The 24,672-nt window shown below is 44.0% G+C and overlaps 2 protein-coding genes across 2 annotated transcripts in view; both read right to left on the bottom strand.

Annotated features, from left to right (window-relative positions):
• Positions 1-15,378, bottom strand: part of LOC135909319 (uncharacterized) — a 55,236-nt gene extending 39,858 nt beyond the window's left edge. Inside the window, exons 1-14 of the mRNA XM_065441259.2 lie at positions 15,129-15,378; positions 11,123-11,291; positions 10,321-10,449; positions 10,180-10,233; positions 10,002-10,120; positions 8,670-8,717; positions 8,085-8,202; positions 7,376-7,471; positions 6,729-6,877; positions 6,563-6,654; positions 5,777-5,853; positions 5,137-5,244; positions 3,685-3,830; positions 2,438-2,579 (exon numbers count right to left, since the gene is read on the bottom strand). Coding sequence (XP_065297331.2) covers positions 2,438-2,579; positions 3,685-3,830; positions 5,137-5,244; positions 5,777-5,853; positions 6,563-6,654; positions 6,729-6,877; positions 7,376-7,471; positions 8,085-8,202; positions 8,670-8,717; positions 10,002-10,120; positions 10,180-10,233; positions 10,321-10,449; positions 11,123-11,291; positions 15,129-15,268 — 1,587 coding nt within the window. The 5' untranslated portion in view covers positions 15,269-15,378. The remainder of the gene's footprint in view (positions 1-2,437; positions 2,580-3,684; positions 3,831-5,136; positions 5,245-5,776; positions 5,854-6,562; positions 6,655-6,728; positions 6,878-7,375; positions 7,472-8,084; positions 8,203-8,669; positions 8,718-10,001; positions 10,121-10,179; positions 10,234-10,320; positions 10,450-11,122; positions 11,292-15,128) is intronic.
• A 3,028-nt stretch (positions 15,379-18,406) lies between these two features.
• Positions 18,407-23,535, bottom strand: LOC135909318 (uncharacterized). The gene is made up of 4 exons (XM_065441258.1): positions 23,206-23,535; positions 21,407-21,526; positions 20,546-20,643; positions 18,407-18,540 (listed from the first exon to the last, which is right to left on the bottom strand). The coding sequence occupies exons 1-4, from the start codon at positions 23,403-23,405 to the stop codon at positions 18,413-18,415; spliced, it is 546 nt and encodes a 181-aa protein (XP_065297330.1). The 5' UTR covers positions 23,406-23,535; the 3' UTR covers positions 18,407-18,412.
• Positions 23,536-24,672: the final 1,137 nt, after the last annotated feature.

The raw sequence follows: 24,672 nt of genomic DNA, 5'->3' as shown, positions 1-24,672 counted from the left end.
CTTTGAGAGTGTGAGATACTAATAATTGCAAAACAATAGTACATTATAATTCATAAGACCAGGTTTAGATCAACGGAAAGTTGCGTCGGCTCTGACAGCTAGCTCACGGAGCCTAGGATCTGCGACAAGGCCTTGTAAGCGCATGATATACAGTATAGTGAATAAAAAGGTATATAAAATTGTAGTTGTCTGTAAAAATGCATTAAATGCGTACCTAATAAGATTTGTTGTTGATTTCGATAACTTCGAAAAGGGTGTGCGCCTGTGAATCAAAAGGGACAGAGTTGGATAACAGCTTGCTTCTGGACGGTGCCGCAAATCTCTACTTTCATCTTTGTTCATTTTATGGTGCTCAAGCGGTTGTCTACCTTTGCAAGTTTGTGTGCAAGTGGACGCGTGTTCCTGCTTTTTTTCTTTGCTCTTCTGCTTTGATCTGTTCTAATATATTAACTATATTAAACCTGTAGTAGCATGCCAAGCCTTTTGCGCTGCTAACCTTCCCACATACCATTAAGATTGTCCTCAAAAGCTAGCGCGTATTTCCACATACTGTTTTTTGAGGGGGTGGGGGTGGGTGGGGGAGGAATACGCAAATAGTCTGCACGATGGGTGGGCTAGGTCGTGTGCAAAACGCAACACGACAGTGCGTGTTAAAGAAACTATTGCCCGGCAGAATAGCGGTCTGGCATAACTCAGCACAAACATTCTCAACACTCTAGCTCGCATCCCCCAAAATGAAAAAAAAAATGAAATGTAATATATTTTTGTTCGCAACTGTAATTGCGAATACCGCTTGCTATAGTGGAGGTCCTTTTGTTCACAAATACAATTTCTGACTGCCGCTGAAAATTTTCATCCTGTATACTGTTGTGCCCGGCGGCCGTTCAGAGGGTGGATGTCACCCCGGCGACATGCAGTTGTCACGCTTCACGCTACGATTCTTCACACCTGTCAGTAGCCCAAATTAGCCTGTCCACGCCGGAGTGAAGGTCCGTTCAAGGCTACGCTTCTTGTCACCTGTTAGCCGCACAAACTGGCATGATCACTCCGGGGATCGGAGTCAGCGTGCGTTCCCCCTACTCTCCCTGCTTGTGCCCAGTGATGTGCGGGCGTTTCCGACCCCGGTGCACCGAATGGGACAACCAGCTCACCGACAGCCTGATTGGTCTCCTGACGCCACCTGTCTCCTCACGCCGGATTGGTGGAAACCACGAACAATGACGACGCAGGCATAAAAAGCGGATCCGGACGGCTTAGGAGGAGGACGCTCGGAAACAGTGTGACTCGCACATGCTAAGACGCTACCATAGTGTAATCCGATAGTTGGAGCCGTTTTGTAATCTCAACGATGTACCTTTTTGAATATATTCATTTTGTAATTTCATCCTCTTAAACGTTGCTGGGAACCCTTTCTCCCGGCACCTGGCACGACACCATCGACGGAAACTTCGTTGGCCGCACGGACCCCCGACTTCGCAACAGTATATAGTCAGCGGTGACATTGACCTCAAGGAACTTGGGAAGTGCTGTCCATCGCAACAATACCGAGGCAGCCTGGAAATTAGGCACTTTTCTTTTTCGCATATTCCACGTCCCCATAAAGTACTGAAGCCGACAGTGATCCCTTGCCCTCCAACCAACAGCCTTATAGAACCACTGGTTTCTTGTCCATATTCCGCGTAGTTGTTGAGACCATTTATTTGAGGAAAAAGCAGGCAAACAAAAGTATTATGGTAGCCTTCATTGGGAGAGGGTGCTACTGTCGCAGTAAATGGGTCCAGCTATTTGACTATATCATAAACTAGGCAAACACGTCATAATCATCCCCAATCACTATAAAATTATCGTTTTAGCACCGACTACTTTCATTCTTTGCACTCACAACCAAAGAATGGAACAACTGACCTTCACATATTATCCTCAGTCCATCACTAGAAGCCTTTTTACAATCTTATGAGATTCATCTACATGCCTCACAGACAAGACTTGTCCACCTTATTCCATTGTGCTGCAAATATTAAAAAAACTTGCTAATTGCTGTTTATGGTTTCCTTAAAACATTCTCTTCTCTGTAAAAATTGCGTAATACTCGAAAAAATATGTAACCTAATCCACTTTGCACCACCCCTTGTATTTGTGCATATTGATGACGAACTCTAGATGACTATTATTGCATGTTCTCCATGAACAACAGCATTGTAATAATTTCACTACTCCACAAAAATTTGGTCCGCGTGTACACTCACTCTTCGATTTGGATTTCTTGTATTGCACGTTTCTTGCCCTCCCTGCCATAATCACTCCTTGCGATTGGCAGTATATGTTTAAATAAATAAATAAATAAATAAATAAATAAATAAATAAATAAATAAATCATCATGATCATCATCATTATTTCACATTACCGAGGTCCCAATTTGTATTAGTGGACACTCGCCTGCACTTCCTGCACGGCGGGATGGGTGTAGAGGAAGTTCTCGACCTCCTGCGGGTATACATGCTCGTCTCCGCGCACGATCATGTCCCTCATGCGACCCAGGATGGAGACCCGGCCGTCTTCAGACATCATGGCGCAGTCACTGCACAATGGGCGAGGCCCACTTTGTTTCCATCACTTGTGTGCGCAAGCAAACTTGCGCGGTAATCGCAACAGAAGTACACGCAAGAAAACAGACTGCTCTGCTAGTTTGTACATGTTCATAGCTAAAAACCGAGCCGGGAAACAGCACAGGACAAGAACGAAAAGAGACAAGTGCTCGTGAGCACCCGTCTTATTGCCTGGTGCTAATAAGCAGTCCAGCAGGTCAGGTTATCGTGTGCTAGTCTTTTTTTTTATGGGCACCTGTTAAATCGTCTCTAATTTCCTTTATGTTTTTTTCTGCTTGGTTGTTAGCTATGAAAAATGTACTCGTAGTGTGGATCACTATCAGGTTGACATTATCAAACAATTCACCACTTTTTGTGGCCCCTCTGCATACGTTATCTTTACTGGGCAGCGAGACGTCATGTCTCGTGCAGTACGTTATTTCGATTATGTTCTGTACCCGAACTCAAAATTAAATTATGCAGTTTAATGTCGCAAAAATACATGCGGGATATGAGGGATGCAGTAATCGAGAAATCCGGGTTCACTTCAACCTCCTGGGGTTCTCTAACGTGCACCCGAGTCTCAATACATGAGCTTTTTTTTCATGCTACCCCCTTTGAAAATAGGCAGCTGTGGCTGGCAGTGAATCAGCTACATCGTGCTTTAGCAGCAGAATGCATTACTGGTACGGAAAGTGTGTGTGAACCGTTTTAGCATTCGAAGAAAAATAATGGTAAGGTTTCTGGGATTTTACTGTCAAGCTTTCGTTTTGTCATTGGTGCACACAGTTGTGCGAAGTTAATCCACTTAGTGTGCAATTACCTCTTCTCAAGAAAAGGTAAATTCAAAGAACATTATAGCATAGAAAACGCCATATCTGCATACTACAGTATACGTCGGGGTCGTTTATTTAGGTTTGCACCAACGGACGCCGATCAACGACACTCATATTTTGCATGAAAATTTCGTGGTGTTTTTGTTAAAACTTGCAACAAATTCATTTGACTGTGTGAGGGCACGGATTTGATTGGCATAAGGAACGTGCAAGGTCTAGCTTTTCTTTTAAGCACACTGAGCAAGTACTAAGCAGACCTGACCCAGTGTGGTACCAGCCATTGCGTATGGCTTCCTTTGTCTTCTTGTCTTCCTTGAAGTAGCCCTTGAAAACGGCATAGCCTCGGACACACAGCTCGCCCCTCTGAGAGGCGGGAACAATCCTGTTTTTATCGTCCACGATCTTTACCTTGAAAGGAAATCGAAAAAAAAAGAATACACAGACTCAACTCCAGCTTACATGATTGTCTTGGTATATATATATATATATATATATATATATATATATATATATATATATATATATATATATATATATATATATATATATATATATACGCAGGAAAGAGACGACGAACTGTACTGTACTGTACTCTGACTGTACTCACTGTACTCTGACGAAGGCTGGTCCACCAGCCGAAAACGTTAAGTAAAAGAAGTCTTCCAAAAAGTTCGTCGTCTCTTTCCTGCGTATGCTACGTCGGGTCCTGCGTGCTGAACTTTGAAGAAAACCCCTATATATATATATATATATATATATATATATATATATATATATATATATATATATATATATATATATATATATATATATATATATATATACATATGTATATGTATATACAGTGGTGCCATGAGCATATACCCAGTGGCACACACCTATTAGCGCTGGGTATGTACCCGCCTAGACACCGGTGGGTACTTAGGGTGGAGAGAGCGCAATATAAACCATTAGTCAAGACTAAGTTACGACTAAAATCATTAAGTTAGTTGATGCGAATTAACCCTGCAGGATCGCATATAGTCTCGCAGTCGAAGAAAACGTTCGCTCGCTCGTCCAGAGCTTGCGCTTCGATGAAGATGTCGGTGCCTTGAAATCTTCCCTATCAGGGCGTTTATACATGAACCCGACAAAAACTATCCTCTTATTGCGCTGAGATTTGCCTCTCGTGCTCATGTAAACGCTAGCCGATCGGCTTCAGCAAGCGTCGAGTCTAGCTGAGCCAGCCCGACCCATCTGAAGTGCAGATGAACACGCGGACAGGTCGGTACAGTGGTGCGAAGCCAGCGGTGATTACCCGAAGCGCTGTCTTATCTCTGGCCTTGACGTAGGCTATCGCAACAATCTCGACCTGTCATGTACGAGTTCATGTAAGCTCTGTCGAGTCGGGTCCTCTAAGGCCGACTTCTGACTCGACCTGCTCCTGTCGGGTTCAAGTAACCGTAGCCTGCGTTTGGCACTAGAGCCACTGCGCGATTTTCCCATGGCATATCACATATCGTTACAAAGTTATCACAAGATTATTGCAAAGCTATTCGACGCTACATATTTTTCTTTCAAAGTTGTTCAACGTTACAAAGTTATGTTTTTGTTTCCGAAGGAACACTAACACCAAATTCGAGTACCGGCTTGCACGGTGGATAACGAAAAAAATAACGTGGGTCTACTAGACGTTGGCTTAGATTACGGATGGTGAACACTAATTCGCACTCACCTCAACGTGGTCCAAAGGCCTTCCCACCGAAGTTATCCACTGATCCACAGGTTCGTTCGGGTCATTCGCTGTAACTATTGGACTCGTTTCCGTTGTGCCATACAAAACCTGCACAAGTAGATGCGTTGATGTCAAATCGTGGAAAGAAAATGTAAAGGAAATCGTAATCGTAATCGTAGAAAGGAAATCGCAAGGAAATGTATTCATAGAACAGAATACTTAAAGGAGTAGTAAAGTGGTTCCGTCAGCAGAATTTGTAACTCATCCTCAATTAGAACGTTTTTAATCAAAATCTAAAACATTTGTTTTCGTACATGTGTAGTCATCGCCTTTATTTTTCGCACAGAATGCTCTAGATAGCGATCGGCAGTAGTAGTTTAATAACTATGGCATACTGCTACTAAGCAGACGTCGTATTTTCGATTCCCCGCGTATGCTAGTGTATTCCAGTGGGTTCGGAATGTAAAAATGTGGCATGTGCTTTTGCTAAGTGAAAGGCCTTTACACGACGCCTTCGCTCTGACCCCCCCTCCTCTCCCTCCAATGCATTCTCCCGTCGTCCCTAGTAGCCATAGTTAACTTCCGAGAGTGAAAGCCTGCTTATTTTTGTTGTAGTCTTAACATAAGGTAACCTACTTACATGGATGCGTTTTGCGTTGAGATTTTCCGTGATGCCTTTTGCCAAGTGGTTCGGGCAAGGTGCGCCAGACACGACAGCTGCATGTATGTTCGCTAGTGTTAGCTTTCAGCTTCAGAACTGTGCCTCGGTCTTTTGAAGGAGTAAGCCAAGTTCCTATAGCATTGCCAACCCAGCGGATTGAAAAATAAACCTTTTTTTTTTAATGCAAGCGTTTGTCTCAGATCTGGTGCTGTCGAAATTAATCAAAACAATTACTGTCCCTGAACAATATTCAGTATAGTTACATATAGCTATGAAGTAACTCGACCCAATAAATGTAATACAGTAATACAGATCAGTAAATGTTTTACTTGATCGCGTTATCACTGAATGTAAAATTACGAGGAAAACGCCTTTTGCACACTGAATGGGAAGGTGGCAAAATAGGAACGTCTTCATTCGTATAGAAATACACTGCTATGAGTCAGGAAAATCCAACCGCATAACAAAGGAATGTTTTCTGGATTAAACAGGCGGAATTGTTTATTTAAAGTAATATTTCTTCATATTCTAATTTGTATCCACTCAGAAACATCCAGCAGATAAACTATCCTGAAAATCACTTTTCTGAGACGAATCATGTCAAAGAGGCTTGAAATGTTTCGAATACCGGCATATGAAATTGTTATTTTACACCTACAATTACACAAAAGCACTCGCTATGTTTATTAGCTCAGTAATATTGCAGACAAATTTGCCAAGCACGAAAAGAAATGCAGAAAACAAAAAACGAAATTTCACTCGCACCTGTTCGAACGGATGAAACGTCGTAACAACCGTGTCCCACATGCTGCAGCATGTCAATGTACATGGTTGGTGTACCGTAGATGAAAGTGCACCTGTGGAAGGCAGACAAGCATTGCACGAAATCGCAAACGAGAACTCCTGCACAAGAACCCTGCAGCATACGTACTCTTCTGCTGTAATACTCTCCAACGCCGCAGCTGCACTGAAGCTCGGTGCCGGCATTACCGCCGTGGACCCGAAAATGGCCGCCGACATTATGCCAGCGACGCAACCAAAGCAGTGAACCAATGGAACGTTCAGACAAATCACCTCCCCCTGCGAGAATCCAAAGGTACACCCAAGGTTTGCTATAAAATTGTGATGTGTCAGATAAATTGCATCAGGCACAAGGGCGAAGTTGCGACATCTATGGTATAGAATCTGTGGTATAGCAATGGCTGTGTTTAACAAACTACTAAGTATAGCAACAGACGAGAAAATGGCGTATTAGTTTCGGAAGTGACTTCCTAAGCAAAATGAACCCGCGTGTAGACATTCAGCCATCCTCGTTGTTGAAGGCTCTTTCCATTTTTGTAACATTTCATAAGTATATATTAAAAATGATTATCGCGTAGCATAGCCTCTGGTAAAAAAAAATTACCTACGATCTTGCGGCCCTTTCAAAATAAAAACTTCGCCTTGACACTTCAATATGGTGCGTGTATCTTGAGCGGGTGAAGTCCTTCAATCATAACCATAATTTCTTTGAACGAACTACGTACATGCATGTACACATTGTTTCACGTTTCAAATACATTATCCAATTCAGTATACCTGCTTGTGTAGGTTGAGCCTCCGGCCTACCAGATAGGCGTTGTTTACTATGTTGAAGTGGGACAGCTGTGCCGCCTTGGGCTTTCCTGTTGTTCCCTGCGAAAGACGACTGCATCAGCACAATTTGAAACTAGCACCCTGGTCACAAAAATTGCACTGCGTTATACTGAGGTGTTTAAATGTGCCTTAACCTTGCAGTATCAAATTTATGAAAATGCCTTTTACAATACCGGTTGCGCTGGCTTAATCATCAGAAGTAATCGATTCTTAAACGGTCACTTTGAAGTGCTTGACCTTTCTCCGGAAACAAAATACTCCTACTAGAGAAAAAAAAGTAATTATTTTTCTAATAATCAAGTTTCCAAACCTTAACCCTTGATTAACCGTAACGCTAACAATAAACTTATTTTTATAGCAGTTTTAGCTTTAACAGGTAAACAGTGGCAAGATGTTTGCGAAATTAGCGATCTCAGAGGTAACGACTTCTGAAATGAGATGGCGGCGCAACACCACCAGTTAAATGCGGCTGAAATGCGGCGGATGAAATGCGGCGGCTGAAATGCGGCATCTGAAATTACACGTAACTGGTCGAGCCACGGCCTATACTAAATCGATCTGGGATTTCAAAAGTACAAGATACGATTTCAACGGCTAAACACGTCCCTGAAGTGTCTCTCGAACAATGCTCTGTGCGAATTATTGTGCTCACAGATGTGAACTGCAGGTTGACAGCGTCGTCCATCTGCAACTGGGAGGCAGTACAGTGCACGGCACGGAGGTGTTCGCTCGTAGCAGACTCCATCAAATCGGCGAACCTAACCGTGCCCCTGCAAAAAAGGTGCTTTTTTTTATCTTCGTTCCTTTCGTTTGTTGTATTTCTTGTTGGTAAAAAGCAACATAGCTGTAAGCTACTAACATATATAAAGTCCTACATGCTACATTCAAATAAAGCTAAAGGGGTGCCACATAACTTACATATTCCCCATCCCCGTATAGTAGTCAATCTACTCAATTTGTTTGAAGAATTCGTTACGATTTGCGCCTGATGTAGCACAGGTCCGATTTCTTGAGCCGATTGTCGACAGAGAAGTAGTAGATCACATAGTGAACATTCACCGCTCCACATCACATAAATCTGCATTTGCACCAAAAGTAACAGCGAAATGAAGAAAAATAAAACGCCCCTTTGCCGGTTAACACTATTTATATTCTTCTATGCCCCAACCGAGCCATCTGTCTGAAAAAAATGAGAATCGAAGAGGTTCTTTCAACCAGAAATGGAAGCAAGTCTTACGGTTTGGCTGTTTCTCCGATGAATATGACGTGCTTCAGGCTGGGTAGCCTGCAAACGAGACATGGTTCAATGAGCTCGCTTGTGCCACCGCTGGGGAGTCACCTAGAGAAATGTAAACGCTGTAAAGCATTTCCGTCAGCCACGGGCATATTATATGCGTGGTTCGTCGCATGGTTCAGTAAAACTACTTGCACTGATACGCAGTTCGCTACCGCTACGGGACAACCTTGGAAGCGTGAACACTCGCCTCATACCAAAAACTTACAAAAACTGTCAAAAGCTTGTTGAATATCTCAACGAGACATTTGCGCTGACGGCCACCTCAGAGACCACGCAACCTATTTAGAAAGCGCCACTTGCCCGAATAAAAGACAACTCTGCCCACTGCACAGGGAGCACTTTGGATTAAGATTTAGATCAACAAAAGGTTTAATCGATAGAGAGACCGAGATCGTACGATTAAAAATCGCTTTGCATTGCTTTTTGGTGAAGAAATCTCAGCTAGCTCGCTCTTAACGCTGTGGTGCTTGCGATTTTACACTTCTTCGAGCTCCCTGTATTCGCAGGCCATGCGTCATTCTAATAATATGAGTAAGTAATGGAGTAAATAATTCGCGAAAACAGCGCTGAAACTGGGATACGCAATAAACGAACACACGCTGAACTTTGCTCGTCACATTGTTTAGGAGTTTTCCCCACACTCCACAGATATACCAAATTTCCCATAATTTTGTTCCTTGCAACCTTGTTTCTATGTGGACTTCTGCGCTGCATTTTGACGTCAACGGAAGTGAAACGAAATTTCTGGAGGTGTTTCGCTGCGAACATTCGGGTGCATCAAAGATAGCGAGTCTTACATATATACTGGCAGCATGATTTTAGTAGAGTGCATTTGGAGACGACATCACTTTGCTTCAAACTTTTTATCGTTGCTGCGTCGTCTATTTGAAACACATATGAAGCGGTAGACCAGTGTATTATCAAGGAGCGGTAAATTGCTGTTTCAGCGCGGAAGATGGTCTCCTTGTGTCATCGAGTACCGGATTCTTTACATGCACTAACCTCAGGGTTATACATGTAGAACCTTTAGTTTATTTTGTCTGCCTGAACCTTTGGTGACCACCTGGGTTTCATTAACGTGCACCTAAATCTAAGCGCACGGGTGTTTTTGCACTTCGCCCTCATCGAAATGCGGCCGCCATGGTCGGGATTTGATCCCGCGACCTCATGCTTAGCAGCGCAACAGCAAAGCCACTGTAAGCAACCACGGCGGGTGTCGATCCTGAACACATCGGTATACTCACTCACCGCGTATTGAACTGGTTAGCATACCTTGCACTCTTGACATCACCAAAAGAGCTCGATACCAACTCCGGCGCCAATTTAACGAGCATCTTGTAGTAGTCCTGTTTCGAAAACTGCTCCGACAAAATCACGGCTTTGCAGTCCGTCTGAAATTAATTCGAGAGAAATAAACCCGATCTTGTGGGACCACCCCGCTCCCGCTTACGTGATTCAGGCAGTGTTCCAGTTCGTGAATTTCGTAGGTCGTGTTCACGTTGACCTGTAGAAATAGAAAAGTTTCCGTGAATTGCTGTATAGAGCACAAGACTGTGACAATACATGAGCCAATGGCGCTTCAAATGCTTACCAATACTAAACCTGCCTTGGCAGCTGCGAACAACACGACGGCCCATTCGTACATGTTGGGTGCAACAATTGCTATTCTGGAGCCAATGCCCAACTTCAGTGACATCAGGGCGGCTGCAAAGTGGTCGATCTGCAAGTATACGATAAGCGCACGGAGTCATATATTTTTGCCAATACTGCCTCATTGATTTTTTTGCGAAGATATGTCCTACGTACGCTGATCGAATTACCTTGAACTGTGGAGAAGCATTTAGCCAGCAAAAGCTTCATCGTACCCTCAGTCGATTCTCACGGTTAATAGAAAGAGGAACCTTCGGCTAAAAACAGCTTTTCGCTTCACCACCGCGTTCTGTGTAAATGAGGAAAAGGAGTCAGTAAAGAGTTTCGCAAGTTTCGTTCTCTCCGAGGGAGGCCACAGGTGTGAGGGCTTAAATCTCAAAGGAAAATAGCTTTCAAGAGTGCGTTAACTGCGTGACTTGACGAACTGCCACCAGATCTCGGTTGATGCTTCTGTCTCAACAATTTCCGTGGGATGACAGCCACGAGATTTCGCACTACGAGTCTTTATACGCGAGTTTCTTGTTCGGGATATTGTCAATCTGAAAGGTTGAAGCGTAACGGCTTGCTTTTGCAAGCTCCGGTTTTCGATAAAAATGAGCAGAATACAAGAGGAAACGAGGAGTACATGCTATGCTACGGCCGCGTTCAATAAATAAACCTGGTAGTAAACTCGTTAAACGACTTTCCCTGACCGAAATCGCTGAATGCAGCAAGCAATAGTGAGAAACATGCATTGCACTCACGTCCATCTTATACTCCGCGTACGTCTTCCTGATGGACTGGTGGCAGGACACAACGGCGAGATTTTCACCCCGTGCTTCCGCTGTCCTGTCAATAACGTCACCGACCGTGTAGGAAAAGAGGCGCTCTTTTCCGGGTCGGTGGTAGTAGCTTAGCCTCGTCAGCGTCCTTCTGAAGGTAATAGAAATGAATGACGGTTTCAGATGCGTAACCTTCTCACTTTGCTTTCGACAATATTTGTGCGAAACATGCTCGAGTTTCAAACGAACAAGGTTCCGCTCAACGAAAAGGTTCCCTAATAGTCCATCAGCTACATCTAAGTTCTCGAATGGACTATTCGCCCTATCCTAATTCATAACAGTTCTGCGACCGGCCTCGATTAAGACAGCTGCGTGAGAAACTCATTTACAAGGCAGTTAAAACAGTTACTCAATAAGCATTCTTTCAAAGCACCATCTTACTTAAGTTCGCCGTAATAGGTTGAATATAACATAATATATATAATATAATATAATATAATATAATATAATATAATATAATATAATATAATATAATAGTTTGACTTTTTTTCAAATTTCGCACCGAAACTGCCGCGAAGGTACGTCAGTGTGACGTCACTCATTTCAAGGTATGTGTTCTCGTATTTCGAACACTGCAGCCTGGCAAAAGTTCTCCAAGCTTGCTAAGCTCAGTATTTGGCTTTTTTTTACAATACTATGTAATTTACCTTTACCGACAAAGACTTTACTAGGCCCGAGCAGATAACACGAAAATTCATGACGTCACGGCTCACTGATGCGGGAACTGCAAGGCGGCGGCGCCACCCGTGTTTCGTCTTTTTGCGTCCTTTCTGTCTCACCGAGCCTCTTCACGAAAAGAGTGATTTTTTTTTTCTGTGCGTGATATTGTTACCCGAAGGACGAGTCAGTAAGACGAGCAACTATTTACAGGTTCTATTTACAACAGCGGTTGCAGCACTGACCGGTTAGATTCACAGCGTGAGCCCAGTTCGTTCTTCCTCCTCTTTTCCCGAGTGATGGCGCCCACGCGCCTCGTTCAAACAATCAAATGTCACACGCGTGTAGCAATATTATAGAAATATAAATTACTCATACAGTTTGAATTGTTTTGCTTTTAAGTGTCTCTTCAAACTGCTGCGCACATCCCACGTGCGGCTTGCACCAAAGCGAGAACACGGTATTTTAGTTGCAACGAGGACAGTTTTCTTTTGTTCTGCACGCGTATTTTGTACGAACGCCAGCGCGACAACGCATCCTTTTTTATCTGTTTACATCAGCCACAAACTCGAGCGCGTGATTTAGCCACTGATACGCGGCGTTGCGCCCCGCGATACGCTGTCAAGAAACTTTTATCCTCCTTCTAACGAATGTTAGTGGCAGTCCCTTAGCGACTCTCCGGCATTGTTTACCGAGTCCTGAGATAGCCTGATGAAAGCGACAATCCACAGTCAAGTCACCGATACCATTAATCTAGTATTTTTTTTATTTTGCATGTCAACAATCGCCATGATTTAAATAAATGCCTCACGGGCAGTGTCTTGTCTTTCAATTCGATAAGCGTCGTAAAATCGTGCAGCAGGCAATGTTCAGTGTCTTCTGAACGCTATGAAATATTTAAAACTGACCTGCCGCTCCAGCCGATACGAACTGACATTTGTTGCAAAGGCCTAAGCAATATGCGATGCTATCCTGTTTTAAGTATACAGCACAGGTTTCCGAATAATTTAACAGCCCTAGTAAAATCGATATCACGACAGTCGGCTGTTTTCAGCTACATGCCCTTAGCAACCGCACTGAGGACTAAACTGTCGAAAACAGCCGATTTTGGTCCCAGTATACTGGGCGCCATTTGTTTTGTTGCTCCATCAGCCTCTCTCGCAGCACACGATGACAAAACAGCAAGGGTAACTTGTACGTACATGTCTTCGAGCCGCTTGTCCGAAAAAAAGAAACGCTATTTAGGTTCATTCATACTGAACCGCTCGTTCCATCACCCGTTGCGCGGTCCTTAACTTTTTCTCAAGTTTCTTTGGAGGTTAGCAAAGAAGTTTGAAACGTATTTAACGACCCCGCAAATAGCCATGGGATTAAATGCAATAGGCGTAATAGATACGATAGTAAGAGGTGTAGCCGATATTCTAGTAGACACAAAATGGGAAAAAAAAAGGGGGGGGGGGGTGCTGGTAAGGTCATGTGATGCGTAGGGCAGATACCCGGGTGTCTATTAGAGTTACAGAACGGGTGCCAAGAGAAGGGAAGCGCAATCGAGAACGACAGCGAATTGGGTGGTGGTGGTGTGATGAAAGGAGGAAATTCGCGAGTATAACGTGGGGTCCACTAGCGCAAGACACGGTAATTGCCATTGGGGATCGCTCGGTGAAGCCTCCTCCGGTAGTGAACATGACGTTGATAATGTTGATGATGATATCAAGCCGACGGAAAAGCGTTGAACAAGATGTCAAAGGTTGAGGTAGTCCGATTCGACGACCTTTACGTGAACAAATTTGTGACGGGAAAAATAATGCGCCTTAGTACGAGTAGCATGGCGAGAAAGGTACGCCATCGCCACGCAGCGTCAGGACGAGACAAGACGGTGTGCTAACTGCGGCAAGCCAACTCGGCCTAGAATGTACTAATCCCGCCGTCTAACCTCGGTTATTCAGTTTGACCAAGTGGGCTTCGACGCGCTCTACCCTCTTCAGGCTGTATTATTCAGGCTGACTTTGCTAATTCACCCGTGCGGTGCTCGTCGGCCCAATAGCGCTCGTATTAACACGACAGTCAAATTCATCCCGACAAGCAGAAAATTTTTCTTGGAGCTTGCCGTAAAATTGCGCAACATGCATTATCCAGTAATCAATCAATGGCCGACAGATGCAAGATCCATTCTACGCGACGATACGAACAACGGCATATTGGAGAGTGCAGTTTCGATGGTGGCATGCAGTATTCTATATGCGCCGGCTACACAAACGCAAACAAATTGTTTGTGCAGTGTGAATCGAATGGTGTCGCTCAACAGGATATGAAAGAGCGAAAAGAGTTTACAATAGTTTTTTTTCTTTCACGTGTTTACCTCAACCAGTATAAACATTTATAAGTCATCCTTAAGCTACGACGTAGACACATTACTGCTCTGCATAGCGGCAGTGTATTTTCATTATTTTTAGAGGACACATTTATTCCCGCTGGTAGTGTGAGCCAATTACCGTGGCTTTTGTAATTGAAGCCTTTAGATATCTCGCTAACCGTGAGGATTCCACGGAATTGAAAGATAGCCTGCACCTCCATTCGCTAATGTGACGCTGAATCGCCACAGTTTTGAAAGGCACTGTTCGCTGAGACACTGATGTTACGTTGAAAACACGAGGGGGGCTAACTATGGTACCGTCTCTAAAGGTTGCCAGCGACCTGCTTCCAGCTGGCACCTTTGGGCGTAAATGCTAGCACAACAGATAGTTGCATACGAAACATACTAGAACTGAGAATGTGAAAGCTACTACGTTAAGTATTTCACACATTGAAAAATTACAGATAAGCCAAGCTTTAATGAATGTCAAAACGTCCAGTGGCCTTCAAATGCCAGCTGAGCAAGCAAAGTAACCAACAAGCTGACCTCCAGTTCTACGTAAGAAAACTAGATCCGTGCATTGAAGCTCACTTCTGGAACGACACTTGTTCTACGAAATCTGAAGCAAGACACTGTCAGAAAAAAAATGCCCACGGAAACAGCGAACGTTTACATGGCAGTAATACTGAAGTGGCGTGTGCCGGGCATCGATCCGCGTAGTTGTTGACTACTTTGTGACACGTTCGGGATAAGGGTTCTCTGAGCGGTGGTCAGTGCTATTAATGGCGCACACTCAACACCCGAGGGCTCTGAGAGCCACGTATTTTAAACACTTCTCAATATCTTTCTAGGTGTTATTACCGTAGCTCGCCACATTACGCGATCAGTACCTAAAACAAAATGCTCACTGAAGCTTACCTTTGACCGCTGCATGAAAACCTGCATCCTGTAGGCACACAAATGCGACACAGGAGTCGACCTCGCACACAGTGCCTCGCATCAACAAGAACTTGAAGCGCTAAATGCGTGCACGCCAACGCCATCCCAGGTAGGAGCATCAAGACCACGACGCCAGCATGACGCGAAAAACGTGTTTGAGATCGTGTGGCTTACACCCCTTCAGCAGAATGGTCCAACCCAGCTGATGAGACGCAAGACGTATGTTCGCCGCCGGGATGAGGAAAAAGCTTCGGCCGTAGACAATATGTGTACACGCGCGGCGCGCGAGAAATGTTTTTGTGGCAAGGGGCCAGGAAAGCGGCGATTGCTGATAAGGCCTCCTCCTCCTCTGATAAGCGCTGACCCCATAAGTTCTATAAACACCCAGCATTCGGGCACGTAAAAGGGGAGAAGAGTGGCAACCGCCACACCGCGTCAAATTTTCTCGCGCGGTTATCGGGCACTTCACGCGACGCGTAGTTCGCTGCCCCGGGATTGTGCAACGAAAAATGGAGACCTTGTGGCGATCTCTGTATTTCGTTGTCCCGGAAATCGCGCTGCTGGGCAATAACGCGAAGTTCGCCTTGCTTATTAGGTGCGAAAGAACAACGTGCAAGATAATATACTACGTTTCGTGTGCTGCTTGTCCACGGAATTGTCCGTGTAAGAGGAATGAGAAGTTTGCTTGCGCATGTTGGTGCCCGGCCACTTCTCGAGGACGTGGGCATCCTTTGAGTGTGAGCTTGCATCTCGATCGACACTCTGATGCCTTTTCTACAAATAAGCTTTACGTTACTCCGACTGAATGTTTTTACCGCCGTCATTCCGGCAAACATCGAAAAAAGAAAGAAACATCTGATTAGAGCCACTTGCGCTTTGTCAGTTATACGCCATTGAATATTCGTCGCGGTAAATATTCTCACATTGTGCTTCCTCTCATTAGCATTCTTGGAGACCTTTTTTTTTTAAGGCGCTACGTTCACAACAGGTGGGTTCTCACGCCTCCGTTCCCTCGATGTCGCCGAACTGGCTGACTGGCCAATACATCTTGTAGCAGACATGAGAAGTTTCAATATAACACAGCGTTCAAACGTACGATAAGCACACAGGCGTCACTCATTTTTTTTTTACATCTTTATGCTCAATGCCGTCGGGAGCAGAACAGCGTTCAAACATACGATAAGCACACAGACGTCAATCATTTTTTTTTTGTTACATCTTTATGCTCAATGCAGTGGGGAGCAGACAGGGACAATTTATTTCGGCAAACACATCGCCGTGTACATCATGCCACTGGCTCATTTGGATACAATGCAATGAATGGCTCATGCCAAACTACGAAAAAAGAAAATGTGGAGCGCGTCAGTGGGGCCTAATAGAAATACTACTACTCGCAGACGCCGAGACGTCGACCAGGTTAGCTAACCCTGTCAACTCCGCATTGCTCGATGGAAACAATCAGGTACAAGCGAAGAACACAGCATACCACTCAGTGCATAGTATTAAACCCTGAAATTCACACATCTGGTTGCTTTAACAATAGCGCTGAGAAGTGGGCGAAGCAATGAGCTTACTTTAAAGCGTGCACCGCAACGACAATTTTTTTCTGACTCCATCTTGGCTTTATAGGTATCATGCTCTTGCATGACGTTGTCCCCCCCCTTTTTTTTTGTTTACACGGAGACTTACTCAACTCAGAAGATATTTTTTTTATATAACTAGTCGCAAGTGAAACTGAACACCTGATTCCCTATTTCTCGTGCAGTGGAGGGAAGTCAGATGGTAATGTGGCCTCTTCTGTAACCAGTAGTGCGAAATAACCCCGTAATGTCCAATGTATCATATATTGTAAGCCAAATTTGATGCCCCAAAATGCTGATTGAAGCCTGGGAAACTTAATGCAAAGCTTTATAGTTGCATTTCTTATATGCTGGGGTGAAGTTCCAGCTGCGGATAGTTTAGCAACACAGTTGCGAAATAATTATCACAGAAATTAGGTTATAACAGAAAAAAAATTCTTAGTTCTCTTTCTACATACCAGGTGTTTTTTTTTTCCTGGACCATACAGGATGTTTTAACATCACCTATCATAAGAAGCCAACAAACAGAGACACCAAGCACAACACAGGGGAAATCACTTGTACGTAATAACTGAAATAAATAATTAATAAATTATTGGTATTGAAAGTCGATTCAATTCCAGTAATTTATCATTTCTTTATTTCAATTGTTAAGTGCAATTAATTTTCCCTCTGTTGTCCTTGGTGTCTTTGTTGGCTTCTCATGATACGATTAATAAAAATCGGGCCCCTCAGTTAACCCTCTTTCTTTTCGTTAATATGACCTATGGAAGATATCTTAATTCCAGTCATCGAGATGGATTAGTCAAAGAGGCAGGCACTATTTCAACGAGAAATCAAAGTGCATAATAGATTATTAAGGAATGATCAATAATTAACTTTCAATGAAGTATTTTACGGTCTATACTGCAATTTACGAATTGTATCCGGCGACTTCGCAAGGCGTATTCAACATTTCGGGATGGCACTGGTTTCTAGATATTCATACCCAAAGGGCCCAACGAAATACATGGGCGTTCCAGTTAATCTTGTTCTTCAGTGCATAAAATGGCGGTTTGTGAAAAGAAGTGGAGCAATAGTGCATTCTACCGCAAGTTTAACGGCCCATATCTCGAAACCCGTGTGATCCTTAGATAGCCATTCCAAGTGGATAAGCCTCGCAAGTCAATCTGCTGTAATTTGTACATTTTGGTTGCCGTAAAGTAATTCATTTAAAGTTAATTAGTGAATTTTCGGTAATTATTCAAATATGCATTTCAATTTCTCGTGCTATAGTAATGTCCCCCCGTGCTAGTAACGTATCGTGCTATAATGTATTGTGCTAATAATTCAGCTCAAAGAAGACTACATTTACGCCACCTGCTATAGGCAATTTTTAAACTTATGTATGATCTAAAACAAAAAGAAACATTCCCTGTATCTACACTGCATGACCAGAAATAAATGTCAACATTGATTTTTTTTTAAATCTTTGTTCTTGGTGTAGGACTTGGGCATCACAGGGCTAAAAATAGCTGTCAATAGCGCTTTAGAATGAATAGGCATGTCTTCACTCGAAAACGTCCAACGCCAACATTGGAGCGCGGTATTTTAGTTATTAACAGGATTTAAAATGCTGTAAACCTTAAAATTTGTGATGTCGATACGAAGTTTACTTCGGCGACTCCCGTCACCGGTGACGCGTCATAGCTCCAGAGACCCGAGGCTCCTGAGGCCACTCAAGTTTGTCTTCTGCGAAAGCAGGAACTCCTCGAGTGACAGCGCTCCATCCTTGTCTTTGTCGTCGTATGCAAGGGCGTCCTCCACTAGATCTGTCGGTGAGAAAGAGAGAGAGAGAGACGCTGTCTCTTTGCCATGTTCCCTAACAGCTTTGATATCGGCGTGCTAACAGTAACATTTATAAGAAATTTAATACGAATCGAATGGTGCTAGAAGCGAATCGAATCGCATATCGAACTCTTGTCGAATAGTTTACGAATAATAAGCAGCCGGTTTTGGCAGTAATATATAACCTATTATATAGACAACCTTAAGAAGCTTCTGTCACCGCATTTCATAAAATGAAGCAGTGTTTATTGAAAGCACATACAAACAAATCTGTTCGATTGTGCTTCGATGAGGGCGAATGATAGCGGTTTTAGCCGGAAGCATCTGGCTTGCCGACCGACGCAAAGTCTGCCCCAATACGTAACTTATCGTGTTTTATCTCTACTATATCAGGTCACCTGGATAAAACTCATCGCGTTTTTGCTCTAATTTCACGTTTTGCTCGCGCACATGCAGTTGACGATTTGAAATATTCCAAAACTCTCCGAGAAATATTCGTATTTGTGAATATGACCATCCGATTCATAGAATGAATCCAATTGTACTGTATTCGATTCGCGTTTCGAAAGTTACGGGCACACCCCCTAAGCTTTAATCTCGTTGCTCACAAAGCGAAGAAATCGTCGCGAGGCTGTGAGGTAGGAACAGGGCGGAACAATTAAGCAGGCGGCAGACGATGCGACGTGGCGTCCGACAGGACTTGCACAGCGTCGGCGATACGGCTACTACGAAAGTTCAAACATGTGGGAACCTTGTTGGAACCTATTAGGAGCGTGCTAGATTCCGCTGTTGGTACGAATAATTGTACGTCGGATCCTGACTACGTCTTTCTTTTTTTTGAAAGTGTTCGTATTTCATAAGGGAAATTGCATCGACCCTCCTTTCTGCGTTGAGCTTACGTGGGTCCTTCGTTGTATATCAGTCAAGAGGCCTAGTCGACGATTCGCGTCCCTGCGACTGATCACTGTGGATGTCATAAATGCCTGACGTACTACAAGGAGGCGGGGTGGGAGGGGTGGACCAGCGCTGAGTGGGGTGCACAAGCGCGAACGAGCGATGCGCGGGAAGGAGGGGAAGGGGAACTGCCCTTTTAAGCATATTAGCATTATTTTACAATGTGTTGAATGACGGGCGCTAAATGTTTTACAGAGACAGCCATCAGCTCCATCGCCGGCCAGCATTTCCACATCGCCCGCCGTTCCTACGCACTGATGTTAGAACGTGCACGGTGCTGACAACACGCTTCCCGAAGTGACTTGGCCTTCCCGAATTCGCTTTCTTCAGCAATGGTTTTTTTTTCTTAGCAATGGAACACCGCAACATAAACGACACTTGTTTAAATGAAGCATTCATCGTGTTATTCTATATATTCAACGTCCTATACATCATAGTGAGTGGAAAAAATGGTGGAAAGTATCTGGGACATATAGCTGAGTGTCGTCAATAAAAAGAAATTTGTATTGGACTGAATAGCTCTCCAGTTCTTGCAGACCCGCACATATATTCATGCATTCATTCTGCGTAGGTGTCGAACAGCACAAGGAAACAGGAAGGATAGTACAGGAAAGGCCGATGTGTGCGGCCTTTCCCGCTGAAGGCAAGGTGGGTTCGTAGACGGCTACAACTCGAACAGCGGAAAATAGTTTGCACGGAAGATTGTTGCTAATGTTGGTGGCACTGGTGCGACAATATATACAAGTATTACCCACCTATTACCCAGTCTTGTCCTCTCGGCTTACATATAACACTAAGAGCGCGACATTGTACTCGGTCCTTATGCTTTATTAGACATATATTGTTTTTTTTTTTAGAAGAATGCAGAACCTACAGCCTCTCCTACTTTCCTAGCATTAATGGGGAGCGCATTAGCGATTACTCTTTGTCGTGTAAATATTACAACACGTGAACTACAGTAACGGCTCCTTGTGGTAACACCAAGCGTAGATGAGAAACAGGGGCTGCGGCCGCGTAACAGCGTAACACGTATACCATTTCCCGCGGCATCCACAGTGTCGACTTTTGAGTGGATCAGCGCCCGTCGCACTTCCTCTGGCGTGAGGACATCATCTTTGTCAACGTCGTGAAACCTGGCATGGAAGGCACACATGCAAAAGTAAAAATAGTGCAGTTACGTATTGACAACTCGGTCATTTGATAAAAGAAACACGAAACATAGAAAAGCGTGACTGATGCAAAGTATCAATTCGAAAAGAATCGAACAATGTTGCTCAGTTTCCACAATTGGGCGACGTCCTTTCATTGCTTGCCTCCGATTTCGAAGGCATGCAGACGTGTTCCTTTTCTACACCAGAGGCGACAAAAAGTATTTTCTTAGCGTTTCATCTTGTGTCAGTGTACAACTATACATTGACATTGTACTACATCATAGAAGTACAATTGTCGTAAGTGCCAGCGCTGGTATGCAACCTACGACTCAGTGGCGTAGACAGGAGGTGGCCCACCGGACACCTGCCCCGGAACACCCCCCCCCCCTTCCCAGGCAATTTCTGTGTTAGCATGCGGCCTTTATAGCCCCCCACACCCTTCCTACCCCTACCCGTCCCCGGTCAAGTGCTTGCCCACCCCCTCCCCTACCCCTTTCCAAAAATCAATTTCTGGTTATGTCCCTGCAAATCAGTTCCACACATTTGCGGCATTCATGGGCATTAGTGACGTTTCTTAGCCCGAGGCTCCGAAATTCTCTGTTGTCCTTAATCCGGCATTGCGACTTCTACCTATCAGTAAATTACAGTCAGCGACAAGTTCTTGCAATTCTTAGCGCAGTTATGACGTCGCATGTTTGTTCCATTGAAATAAAGCGACGTACGCACGTAAAACACGGTATTGTACCTGAAAACTTCTTCATAGATCTCCTCGAAAGTCTTCTGGGGTTCTTCAAAAACGTAGTCTTTGTCTTTGAAGAGGTCCTCGTTGTGAGGGCCGAATATGTTTCCTATCTCCTCACCCATTCTGTTCCGGGAAAAAACAAGAAAGCATGGAACGCCAGAAATGCAAAGTGAAGCACGCAGCAAAGCAAAACAGACACTTAGAAAGGCACCCGGGAGTAAGTAATTCGAACGATGCGAGTTACGTGTAATTCTACAAGGCATGTACAAATTTTACAGCGTGGAGTGCGATTCAACAAATTTACGAGAGCACCAAGAGAGAGAGAGAGAGAGAGAAACAACTTTATGGAGCCGAGCTCGACATCTTCTTAGACGCCGTCGATGGAAGTGGTTCCCTCTTCACGGGACCCATAAATTCATAAATTCCCTCTTCACGGGACCCACGAGAGCACCAAGACGCGCGTTCAAGATAGGGAAGCTGCCTATTCACAAAGCGTTCTGCCTCGAGCGCGAAAACCTGTTCGGTATATAAGTGTTGTAGAGATTCTATGTACACAGAAGGATATTGTGAATTGTTTGTTAAGGAGAAACAAAATTAAAAGGAGGGTAGAGTGTTTATTGCGCTTTCGTGATAGGGCACTTATTTGGCAGAAACAGCTTATTAGTCAAGGGAATGAAGGCCAAACTTGATGTTTTCAACAATGCGTTCAAACCGCTACATCGGCAACGTCGGTGAAACGTCGCGGATTATGAGGTATTCTCGCATATTTCAGTGTTTGCGTGTAGAAATGCAAGATAATCCTCTTTCATGAGTCCAACGTTTGGTATCCTTGTTTAAGTATATAGCATCAATTTATGAAGTCAAGAGCATCAGATGCGGGATTTCAATGGCTTGCATATTGACGTCTGGCATATTGACGTCTTGCATATCGACACCAGCCATCGCGGCTAGTGTCGGGTCCATGGAACGAGATGCACACTTAACTTTTGCCACAACGTAACAAATGACGCAGACAAACTTTCAAAAAATAACAAGAAGTACACAATTTCATAACTCAATAACAGTCAGTCAGATATTTTAAAAAAAGCTCTTTTAGTGGCGGTAAAAATTCAAAAAAAAAATAGAACGTGTAGTGGTTCTCCAAGCGGCAGCCGAAGGACGTGTAGAGTTCATAAGGCCTTTGTTCTGCGTTTCGCTCCTGTTCAAAAACAAACGCATTCTTCTACGGGCGGTGTTTTCGCTGCCCTACATCAGCGGACCACCATAGGGAGTTTGAAAAGTAAGGACAGCTGAACGATTTCGTGAGCTAACATGATCAACTCAACCGGCCTCCCTGACTGTCCATATTGTGCTGCGCAGACCTGTGTGCGCGTGCAGTGTTATTTCACATTGTAACATTCCTACCTTCATCTTTCTCAGCGTAGGGTAGTAAACGGCACGTGCGTCTAATTCACCTCAGTTTGTTTACTTTTATCTTTATCTCTCTCTCTCTCTCTCTATATATATATATATATATATATATATATATCTTTCTTGAGGTGCCGCAGTGCACTTTAAGTGAAACTTGGCGACGATTTTATCCATTTCCTATCATTCGTCGCACCAAGTTGTCCACAACAACAATAATAGATGCGAGCCTTATGCGAAGTGCTGGCGAATGGTAAGGAGAATGGAAAACGAAAAGTATTGTCTCGAAATACGGTCTTTGCTAAGAGATTATTATTTTTTTCAGCGATCGATCCAACAAATACCTGCACAAAAATCAAATAAATATAGAAGAACGCATTCAGGGTCGTGCTCACCCGTAGTCGTAGGGATAGCCCTTGCTGGAGTACCATGGAGGCATCCCTTCTAGCTTGTCCTCAGTGTGTATTTCCTCATCTTCTTCCTCGATCAAGGGGTCCTCAGCTGAGTCCGCGTCCTTCTGCCAGCCAAAGGAAAAGCCTTGTGCTCCCGCCAAGAGTACAATGAAAACCAGGACACAAAGATGGCGTGGTGACATGGCTCATCCAGTTACGCTACGCTGCAAACCAAGGGAAGGTCTCTCGTCTGGTGGACATGGATCGGTGCTTATCGCATGCACGTGATGGCCATCGAGAGAAAAAAGTAGCTTGGAAAAGAGAACAACAGCACAAAAGCAACGATTAAATCAAGTTGCAAGCGCATCTACGAAACGGACACAATGTGTAGAAGAAAAAGAACTGTTTCAGTTTGAAGAGAGTGCAAGTCCTCCGCTATCATATTTAAAGTCTAGTCCTAAAGAATCAGTGCAAGGAATGAGGCAAGCATATGAGAATCGTGAACAGAGCAGATAACAAAACCACAAAAATAAACGGCATGGCATACTTTTTCGAATTCTCACGCTATGGCAACTAGACACCGAACCGCAGAGATACCACTGATGCCACCTGTTTGGTAAACACATCTTTGATTTTAGACATATAGTGCAGTCGTCGCTCAAATTACGCACGGAAACTGGCGATACGAGCTGAGCATTTAAAATTGATTCTGTATTCATGTCAAAGAAAACTAACTGCCCTCATCATTTATTTCCAGTATCATATGCGGGATATGTGGAATTTCGCCATAGTCGAGAAAACGAGTAAAGATGGCATGCAGAGACTGCTCCCACCTTTTTATAAAGTCCTCGGCTGATCCTTCACTGCCGAGATTGCACTCACCCTTCAGCCCCCAGCATTATATTGAGAGTTTTGCCGTAATCGTAGTTCCGATGACTAGAAGCGAAGAGCAGAGAACTTCTTCGCCTTAGTTAGAGTTGGCGGCTGGTGCTTGACTTTTCGGAAACTTAATGCCTAAATTTTACAGGCAGAAAAGCGTAAAGTTATCTCAACAGCATGTTGCTTCAAGGAAAGATAAGTATAGCCTAGGTCGGCAGATTATTCGGTGAAATGATGAAACAGCAAATTTGAAAGTATAAGGTGGAGATAATGGACGCATGAAAGGTAAGTCAAGGTTTCGGATATTGGCTTTCGTCCTGCAGTGTAGGCCGACGATTATGGAGCAATAATTAGCGCTCAGTATAATTACAGCAAGCGACAAGCGGAGCGTCTTCTAATCTGCACAGAAGGCCCGCGTTACTACTAACGTCGAAGAACGTACCGATCACATTTGAGCTCCCCCACCCCTCCAATTTTTTTTAGCATTTTCTTTTGCTTCACCACTGTGGAAGAAGACACAGTTCTAGCATTCGGCACCAAACGACAAACTTATTGCAGCAGTAGCACTATCTCTTTAGAGTTAGATGGCTC

Source organism: Dermacentor albipictus, chromosome 5, assembly GCF_038994185.2.
Source record: "Dermacentor albipictus isolate Rhodes 1998 colony chromosome 5, USDA_Dalb.pri_finalv2, whole genome shotgun sequence".
Classification (NCBI taxonomy): Eukaryota; Metazoa; Arthropoda; class Arachnida; order Ixodida; family Ixodidae; genus Dermacentor; species Dermacentor albipictus.
Note: the sequence above shows the minus strand (reverse complement) of the source record. Positions and strands in the feature narration are given on the sequence as shown.

What these genes read in the sequence shown, in the direction of transcription:
- LOC135909318 (XM_065441258.1), bottom strand. Translation starts at nt 23,405, where the DNA reads ATGTCACCACGCCATCTTTGTGTCCTGGTTTTCATTGTACTCTTGGCG. An exon ending in GGCTATCCCTACGACTACGG is followed by an intron (nt 21,527 to 23,205) that starts GTGAGCACGACC and finishes TTCCCGGAACAG; the next exon opens with AATGGGTGAGGAGATAGGAA. An exon ending in TGTGGATGCCGCGGGAAATG is followed by an intron (nt 18,541 to 20,545) that starts GTATACGTGTTA and finishes TCTCACCGACAG; the next exon opens with ATCTAGTGGAGGACGCCCTT.